At 27.8% G+C, this 10,559-nt stretch overlaps 1 protein-coding gene across 1 annotated transcript; it reads right to left on the bottom strand.

Moving 5' to 3' along the window:
* Window positions 1-553: 553 nt before the first annotated feature.
* Window positions 554-3,782, bottom strand: LOC100817648 (sugar carrier protein C). The gene is made up of 5 exons (XM_003518750.4): window positions 3,646-3,782; window positions 3,278-3,415; window positions 2,652-2,977; window positions 1,501-2,130; window positions 554-1,245 (listed from the first exon to the last, which is right to left on the bottom strand). Exons 2-5 carry the CDS (start codon window positions 3,384-3,386, stop codon window positions 787-789), a joined length of 1,524 nt encoding a protein of 507 aa, XP_003518798.1. The 5' UTR covers window positions 3,387-3,415; window positions 3,646-3,782; the 3' UTR covers window positions 554-786.
* Between the last annotated feature and the right edge of the window lie 6,777 nt (window positions 3,783-10,559).

A 10,559-nucleotide genomic window follows, 5' to 3' on the forward strand; every position in this document is an offset into this window, starting at 1 on the left:
AAGGGAAAATGTGATGAACTTAAATAAACAATTTCTTGATTGGAGAACAAAAGATTAAGAGAAAAATAAAACTGGCCCAAATTGAAGGAAAAACAATAGTGACCAAAATTTAAGGCATAAAAAACATATTTAATTCTTTAATTATATCTTAATTTTTTTAAAAAAAATTACATTTAAATCCTTATATTATTGTATTGAGCTAATAAGGGTGTCATAAATTCATAATCTTTTTACATCATTAAACTTTTCTTTGTAATAATATTTCTTTTTTATAAATAATGTACCAAACAAAAACTAACATTCCCAACTTCAAATTCATTAGAAAGTAAAACTGATTTCTTGTACACCCCCATCCCCCCCAAAAAAATTCCTTAAGTAGCTTTTTCTTTGGCAACTCTAATGTCGTTATTTAATACGAAATTGCGTTGAATAATGGAGTGGTGGGGTTCATGTTATGAGTAATGAGTTACACTCTGTTAGCATCCAACTATCATATATAGATAGAACCCAAACCCGCAAGCCTACTTCTACATTAAAATAGAACTCACTGTAATTGTCACACTCCAATAGAACTTTATTCTTTGACCATGGCATGTAACTTTATTATAACTCTACATCTAATCAAGTTGATAACCAATTGCTAAAGGTCTTTGCAGTATACAACTTGAAGATTTCATCTTAAATGTTATGTACATTAAAGCATCATAAAAAAGACAGACCAAGAAATTCAAGTTGTTAAATCAGACATGCGTAAATCAAAGACTTAAACCAACACATAACTAATGATCAACATTTTCCGTTGATTTTGTCATTTTGGGTTGTGATGTCTGACTCCAAAAATTTGCCCCAGATGGGGTGTTTCTGCCAAACCATACTCATTTCCTCAAGTGGGATACCCTTTGTCTCAGGCAATAACTTGTAGATGAATGTGGTCATGATCACCACAAAGCACCCAAAGAAGATGAACAAACCAAACTTCATGTGACAGAGCATTGATGTGAAGAATTGAGCTATGAAGAAAGTGCTGATCATGTTGACACCAACTGTGATGCTCTGAGCAGCAGGTCTAATCTCAAGGGGAAAGATTTCACTAGGTACCAACCAGGCTAAAGGACCCCAAGACCAAGCAAAACCTGAAACATATACACAGATGACCCCCACAACAACAATTGCATACCACTTAGGCAGTGTACCTGGGTTTCCATTGGTACCAAATGTAACTGCAATAGCAACTGTCATGATGATCTGTTGCCAAAACCAACCAAATCAGTGAAATGGAAAATGTTTGTGCTTGAGAGGGGTATACAAAATTGATTTTGATGTGAAATGATTTTATGTTTGGATATTTTAAGATTCAGTATATAGTTTTTTATCAGATGCAAAAGTTACTTAAAGTTGTTTCAACTTAAAATCAATTTCTTAACCCAAGGATCAAATATGTGAGTATTATAAAATCCACACAGCATGGACTTGATGTGGTGAGGAGAGGGGTGGAAGTACCTGGCAAATCAACATTTGAGCACCACCCTCCAAGAAAAGGGTGCGTCTTCCAAATTTATCCACAACAAGAATTGAAACCAGGGTTGAAACAGGTTTAAAGCTGCCAATGATCACTGCAGACATGAGAGAAGCCCTGCTTCCAAAACCAATTGTTCTGAACAAAATAGGAGCATAGAAAGTAATCACATTCAAGCCAGTGAACTGCTGGAAGAAGGGAATGCATATGGCAAAAACAAGCTGTGGCCTATACTTTCTGTCCATCAAGGTTCTCCAAGGGTGTTTCACATTCTGTGAAGCTTCACTAGCAGCAAGTATGTCCCTGAATTCTGCATCAACTTCAGTTGTACCGCGAATTTTCACAAGCTCCCTTTTGGCTTCTTCATGATGGCCACGTTCAACAAGGGAGCTTGGTGAGTCAGGAAGGCAAAATGAGCCTATGACAAAAAAGAAAGCAGGGACTGCACCTAGCCCCAAGCTTAAGCGCCATCCCTGACCATTCAGTATCTTGGAAAAGTAGTAGTTGAACAAATTGGCCACAAAGATGCCTATTGTGATTGACAATTGGAAGCACATGTTTAGAGCTCCACGGTATTTATAAGGGGCCATTTCAGACACATAGATTGGAACTGACTGAAAAAGCAAGTGATTAATGGTTAGCGAAGGACTATAATCAAAACAGGATCCAATTGAGACCTAAGAAAAGAATATGAAATAGTATAAAGGGTTTTTACAACAACTATTTTAAAAGTTGTCAGTAGTGCGGCATCTGATTGATTGACAGAGTAAAAACCTAATACAATTTCTGATTGATTGACAGAGTAAAAACCTAATACAATTTCTGATTGATCGATAGAGTAAGAACAACATAAAAGTATAGTACGATTTTTGATTGGTTGATAGAGTAAAAACACTTTACTCTATAAAACTAAACTAACATACCCTAGTGCCTGAAGGCTCCTTGCTATGCAAAGGTCTGAGGGAGGGTCATTGCAAGTAGCCTCACACTTGCATATGCAAAGAGGTTGTTTCTGGATTTGAATCCATAACCAAATCGGTCAACAAGTCACAACTTTACCACTATGTCAGGGCTCGCCCTCAAAAACACTTTACTCTATGAGTGTATAGAAATTAAAATCTAAAGAAAAATATACCTGATTGGCACAACCAATGCCAAAACCAAGCAACAACCTGCCAACAATAAGCATCCAGATGCTTACGGCAAATCCATTGAGTAATGCACCTCCAACAAAACATATTCCACCTATAATCATAGTTGCACGCCTACCCAACATTCTTGTTATGCTGGATGCCCCAAGACCCGCAACTAGAGCACTTAGATAGAGGGAAGATGTAAACAGTGTCAGTATCTGACTGTTGAATTTGCAGTACTTGTTTGAAGAAGGCTTCATGTTAGACTCCTTTTCATACACAGACGGAAAGAATTGCTTCAGGAAGGAATCCATAGAGGTCACTCCACCTATGAAACATTGGATATTTCATCAATCAGAACATGTATTCATTTCAAGATTAAAACAGAACATAAAAGTTAATCCTCGTTTGTAACAAATAACATCAAACTAAGGTATAAGTACTAAGTACTTTCTCTAAAACCCAACACCCCCACCCTTAACACACAAATCTAAAGAAAATAATAATGCATTGAAAACCCATATCAAACCTCATTTTCAGATTCAAACAGGGTCAAAATGGGAAATTAGAAAAGGATTTTAGTTTTAAAGCAAGAATTTTTAAACAAAATGTTGAAGAGTGGATTTACCTGAAACTCCATGGTCATAACCAAAAATCAACCCCCCACTGGCTGCCATGATGCAAGTGAGAACCACCCTAAGGGTGAGATTGCCCGGATACTTGATTGGAGTTTCCATGATTTTTTGCTGAGTAATAATATCCTTAGCTACAAGTTTTGGAGAAGTGAAGAAGAACACATTAGCATTACAGTGAGAAGATCGAAACCATTTACTACTAGACAAAGCTATTTATAGCATTTCTTGTTGTGTCTTTCCTATCCACGTAATGATTCTATCATTATATAAGGAAAGTAAACATCATAGTAGTTGTAAGGTGAAATTATTACTCCTATTTTCACACACACCAGAAAACAAAAGAATATTACGGAATACCAACCGTTAAGGAGAGTGGGAAAAGGAGAGAGAAAGACTTGTAAAGTGATTAATTAAGGTCTGAAGTCTAAACTACATTGTCACATGAATTTTTTTGATTAAGGTGTTGGTAAGTGGTAACATTGACCCCGAGTTTATTGCTAATGCTTCGTGGTAAATATTTTATTTTATCAATTCGTATGCGTATATGTTAATTGGGTTGCATCTAACGAAAGGTATTAGTTTCTTATCACATGACCGACTATAGTTTGAATATTCTAATTGAGATAGGTATTATATTTGATGTATATGATAGTATTTCTGAAAGGGCATATTTATGAAAATAAAAAGAGACGTGCTATGACATAAATTAATTAAATTTGTTTGAGCGAAACCATATTTAATTTAAGGGATATATATATCTTAAAAAAATAATAAGGGGATTTTAAAAAATAATTATACATAGTTAATGAAAATTAGAATAATCTATTCAGTTCATCAAATAAAAATAATAAGATATTCAGAATGTAATCAAAAGGTAGAAATTACATTAAAAAAATACCACTTGAAATTATATAAGCAATGGCTAGGACCAGAAAAACCTCCGTCTGTTTAGCATAATTTTAAATTCTTTTATTATTTTGACAATTAATACAATCATTTGTTTAATCAAATACAGACCTTTTTGTCTTCTGTGTGTAGTATACCACTAAGTATCTAAATTCAGTGTCCGTGAATGAATCACCTTACTAATCAAATGAAAAATCACCATCAAGCATTCAACACCATATATACGTGATTCGAAATTAAAAAATAAATAAATAGTTGAAAGTAATGGTGTTAAAGATAGAGTGGATATAAATGCAGCATGGAGCTCTTAAGAGATTTTATTGTAAATATGACTAACCCAAAACAGATAAAAGGAAACTAATATTTGGTTGATGTGAAAATTCTGTTTGTAAAGGATATAAAGAATTTAATATAGATGAGATCAAATTCAGGAGATACAAGAGCTACTCTCTCATAATAAATAGTAGTGTATATATTGTGGCTATGGCACAGGACTATAGATAGAGACACCAATTTAAATTTTGAGAAACGAAACAAATGTTGGAATCTTTGCAGTGTGAACAAAGAACTAAATTGGTGACTGCTTGAAGGGATGGTGGTGGAGTGGAGGCAATCCTTTTATTTTTATTTTTATGTAGGAGTGGGGCAATTTCAAGCTTTGGAGCAACGCAAAATCATTACTATAAATGATCGTGGGTGTGGTACATTGTTTCAAGTGTAAAGGTTATAAAAATCATCATTATACACTCATTTGGTATATGCACCTAGTAAAGGATAGGAATGAATGAGAGAAGAAAATATGTTAATTATTATCCCCTCATTTGGTAATCTGGGGTTATCTACTGTATAAATAAATAAAAATATAAAAAATTTCATTTTATAAGGGAATATCACATGAGAATCCAATATTTATTTCTTTTAAATAATTTAATTAATTAATACAAATTTTATATTTATTTTATTTTCAATAAAATCTTAAATAAAATAAATCAATTATAGAATCTTAAATCAATTTATTCTATATTTTCAGTTATTCAGATTGTTAGGTGTGACTAAATTAATTAATTTTAAAATCAATTATAGTATATAAAAATTGTGTAAATTGAAACATTCAAATTTTATATTTTGGTTAAATTACTCATTTATTTCCTATAATTTCACAATTCTTATCTTTTTAGTCTTTTTTATACAGTTATAAAACTTCTTTGACTTTAAATTTAAATTTATAATTATATTAAAATAATCTCATTCAATTATCTACTTTTTCTTTTTATTAATAAATAAGTTATATATCGAAGATATTTGAATTAATTTTATATTTTTTTCCAATAATATAAAAGTTATTAAAATTGTCAATATAATTTTTATAAAATCCAAAAATTTCTCTTTCCAAATAAGGTTTGATTCTATGGGATGCAGTCACATGGTCATCTCATGTTGATTCCCTTCAAATAATTCACATTGTGTGTTTTTATAATAGAACAATATGTACTTTAATTGATTTAATTTATTTAAGATTTTATTGGGAATATAATAAATATAAAATATGTATTAGTTAATTGATCAATTAACTAATACATATTTTATATTTATTATATTCCCAATAAAATCTTAAATAAATTAAATCAAATAAAGTACATATTGTTATATTATAAAACATACAACTTTAAAATTACTATATATCATATTATTTATTCGAGTTATTCAGATTGTTCAGTGTAGCTAAATCAGTTAACTTTTAAATTATATAAAAATTGTATAAATTGAAACATTCAAATTTATATTTTTTTTTATTTTTTTAATTATATACACACACAACAACCATGTAAATTAAAACATTCATTTTTTTTATAATTTTCAGAAATAGTTTAATTCCTGAAATTAATACACGTAACAATTATTTATTTCTAAATCTGGTTATCTTTTTTCAGTTTTTTTAATTTATTATTTATTATTTAAATTTAATTTCTATTTTAAGTTTCAGATGTATTATTTTTCCACCCCATTGTACACTTCATTCCCTCCTTTACTATTGGACATTTTTTTCATTTGTTCTATGTCTTCCATTTTACATTTTTTCTTCTGTTTGCAATATATATTTGCATAACCGTATTTCCAATGTGATTATTTTTCCAGTTTTACTCTTTGATTGGGTCATTTTTGAAAACCTAAACCTAACTCGATTAATACCCAAAATATGTGAGACATCATCAAGTCAACTTACTTTTAGATGCGAAATACTAATGGTAATATTATGTAAAAAGTACAAAACTTAAATTAAGGTATAGTTTCGTATATATGTTAAAATTAAACAATTTTATTATAAATATAATTTCAGGATATACAAAATATTCACTATTAAATAAAAAAATTATTATTAATACAGAATTATTTTTAATATATATATATATATATATATGTATATGTACATGTACGCATCTACTAATATATAGTTTTATAAAATTAAAAGTGTATAATTTATAAATATATGATAATATATAAATTTTATTAATTATCACCTTAAAAACTGTATGATACCGGTTATTATGCTACTTATATTTATATTAGAAATATTTTATCTATTTTAAAATATTTTCATATAAAAAATAAGTCATAATAAAAAAATAAAAAACTATAGATTGTAAATATAAATTTAATAATTGTGCAAGATACGAGATATTATATTGGTGTAACTTGATAAAAGAGATAAAAAAAATGGGAAAATAAAGGTAACGTATTCAGCAAGTATATAAATAGGATAAGTATATTTATATATTTATTTTCTCTTTTGTCTTTTTGTATCTTACTTTTCTTATCTCTTTCTTTCTTATTATGGGTTAGTATTTTTTGAAGGGATATTATGGGTTAGTTTGTTACACATTAAGAAAAGATTCTGATATAAAATAATTTAGTGACTATAAAAATTAATTTTTTAAAGAAAAAAAAGCCTAATTTTATGATAAACTATTCAACAATAGCTTCTAGTTTTAATGAGATTTTATATTCGTTTCAAATTCTAATTATTTTTAAAACAAAAGTGAAACAAATACATGAAAAACTAAGAAAATGATTTATATTAGTTATCACATTTTTTATTTTCTTTTTAGATCTATTTTCTCTGTACCAATGTATCCACCCAAAATTAATGTAAACGTTTTTCTTATACCGTATATAAATATTATTGTTATAATGGTTAATAGCACGTTGCATATATACAGTAGTGATTCCTACAAGAAAAGCTGATGCAGACGCAAGTGCTGTGCTAGTCAATTAAGCACTAAAGGTACATCAGTCACGGGGAAAAGTGGGTCTGTTTTCACCCATAATTTGACTTATGCTACATGATTATATTCACGGGACTTATATTTATACTTGCACAAGAATCATAATTCGTAATAAGCCATTTTGCTAATCTTAATCTTAATATCATACACTAGCAGAAGAAAATTGTACATGAAAACTGATTTTTTTATTTATTTTATTAATTTCTTTTATAATTGTTTTAATATGTGTGTTCTGTTCATCTTAGGTAAAAAAAACTGAATTATATACCATTTTTTGTGTTGAGAGTACACCTCCGACATTCTCATTGAGTGCTATTGTTTCATTAACATTGAGGCAACATTGAGGACCTAGCCTGAAGCATTCGAATGTGTGTTTTGTTCATCTTAGGCCAAAAAATTGGACTATATCTCATTTGAATGTGTGCTTTGTAACCAAAAGCTTTAAAGATCATGTGAAACGAAAGTCTATTCAATCATAAACAACTTCAATTTGACCGGACCTCAAAAGTTCAGCTTTCAATTTAATTGAATTTTCGCATTCTCTTTCCCAAGTCTTTCACCTAAAAAATGTATATCAACTTGATATTTTTTTTAGTTGTTTAAGTATTTCAACATTCCTTGCCCACTGATATCATAATAAATTAATTAATGTTGAATGGAAGCACACTATTCAACATAAAAATTAATTAACTTTTATAAAGTAATAGAAAAAAGAAAAGCTTACGATTACAAAAGTTGGGTAAGGTAGCACAAAGGCTTGTGTTTGATTTTTGCTATTTGCTAATAAACTTGTATATTTCTATCTACATAGTCAGTTATCAAGGTAAGTCAATGATTAAATTTGTTTATGAACTTAAAATTTGAGTTGTGCTAATGATTTTTATAAAATTCACGTGGTATTTTTTTTATTAATTTCTTTAATCTTTTAATTATTTCGATATTACCTCATTTACACACACAAAAAAATCAATATAAAAAATCATCTAAAAGAAACATATGTTTGATCTAATCGAAAAAACAGTAAAAAAAATGAAATATGTAGTAATGAATTAAAATATTTTCTAAAGTTACAAATTCTAAAAAAAAAAAAAAGTTTCATGTGACAACTTCATAAAAAGTTTTAGTTTTACACTGATTTTTCAATACCTGGCTTGCACCTCGGCTCGTGAATTTTATGCATTATTGCATTCTATTGTCAGGGGAAATTGCGGGACAACAAGACGATTTACGGACATGATTGGATAAAGTAATTTTTTTTATCAATAAGAAGAATTGAAGTATTAATTTTTTTTACATATTTATAATAAGTCATATTTTAACTAACAGAATTAAACTCTTTTAATAAATAAATAATGCAAAAAGTAAACTTAATCTAAATAAGAATTAGTAAAACAAAAACAAATAAAATCTAAAGATTATATGTGATGATATCACGTGATAATCATATATTTATTCTCTTTAAATACATTAATTAATATAGATTTTATATCTATTCAATTTTATTTTATTTTATTGATTTAATAATTCTAGTAAATCTTAAATTAATTGATATATATATATATATATATATATATATTAATTGATTCAAATTAATTAATAATTAAAGAAAGTCAATTCAACAAATCCATTACATTAATTATATTAATTTTTTAATTAAATTATTTTAAAATAAATTTTTGTTACATTATATATCATCAATTTTTTATAACAACACTAGATTAATTTTCCCCCGAAAATGTTGTTGGAATTCTTTATTTTATCATGTAATTCAAAAAATATAATTGTAATAACTAAGATTATTGTAAATTATTAGTGCTTAACAAATTGAATTCTTAAGTCATATGAATTTTAATTTTATATAATACATTAATCAATTTATCTACTATTTACTATATACACATACATATATACATATTATGTTATATTATATTATATATATATTATATCATTATATTATTATATATAAATTTTTTATTCTGTAGGATGATACTACGTGATAGTTTCATTTTCATTCCCTCAAAAATATAATATAAAAAGCTCTTCAAAAGACTTATAATATACTAAGTGTTATATGCTTTTTTAAAAAAAAGAAACTTATATAAAAAATACTTATTTTAAAGTTGTTATTTTTTAAAAATTTTAAACAAGCTCACTCATTAACAATTACATTAGCTAAACAATAATTGCATTAAGGTGAATAAAAGTTTAACGAAATGTTTTTGTGATTTTCATTTGATTGAGAGAAAAGAATGTTTATCTAAAAAAAGAGCAACAAAAGTCTGGAACATTAAGGAAAAAATTGAGAACAAAAACAAAATGTAATGTAGCATTTTTGTGATTTTAATGAAAAATATAACAATGAGAGAATACATGGGTCTAACCTTTGAGATTCATGGGTAGGTTTTCTTGAACATCACCTTCATAGCTAGATATTTCTGACCTGCATAAATACAAAAAAAGGTTCAAGTTATAGTTAAAACTCAACTTCATTGGAACGAACATGATTTATTTCATTGGAAAATCCCGAAATATAAAACGAAGTTGAGAACACGAAACACCAACATAATGGACTAACCCAAACCCTATTCAAGGCTTTTAGTTCTTTGATCCTTCCAATGTGACCCTTCCCTGCATCAATACTCTTATGTCAGTGCTGCCATGGAGGATCCAAATAAGAACATTTAAAAATTCTTTATCTGGTTTGAAGAGATGTAATTAAGAGTGAAATAAGTGAGAGAGAAGAAAATAACCGTATGTGATAAAGATTAATTAAATGGAATATTTAATGATAGAAATATGTGGAGAGACAACAGGGGAAATTGTTGTAAAGAGTAACTAAATTGACTTGAAAATGTTTAATTAAGAAGTAAAAAAAATCAAAATTAAAAAAATTTCCAATAAATGTGCAGCTTTTATAATTAAAATTAAAACCAACATACTTTTTAAAAAAATAGCCAACCTTAAAAAAAATAAACAAACTTTTATAATTATTTTTAAAATGTTCAACTTTAATATTTTCATTAATTTATTGTTTGGTTGTTTTTATTTTTTTCTTTTTACTTTTATCCAAAATATAATTTCTCAA

Source organism: Glycine max, chromosome 2 (genome assembly GCF_000004515.6).
Source record: "Glycine max cultivar Williams 82 chromosome 2, Glycine_max_v4.0, whole genome shotgun sequence".
Lineage (NCBI taxonomy): Eukaryota > Viridiplantae > Streptophyta > Magnoliopsida > Fabales > Fabaceae > Glycine > Glycine max.

Bases quoted from the DNA above. Each gene is read 5' to 3' on its own strand.
- LOC100817648 (XM_003518750.4), bottom strand. From the start codon at position 3,386: ATGGAAACTCCAATCAAGTATCCGGGCAATCTCACCCTTAGGGTGGTT. The intron at 2,978-3,277 runs GTAAATCCACTC...AATGTTTCATAG, and splicing joins TTATGACCATGGAGTTTCAG to GTGGAGTGACCTCTATGGAT. The intron at 2,131-2,651 runs GTATATTTTTCT...TTGCTTTTTCAG, and splicing joins GCATTGGTTGTGCCAATCAG to TCAGTTCCAATCTATGTGTC.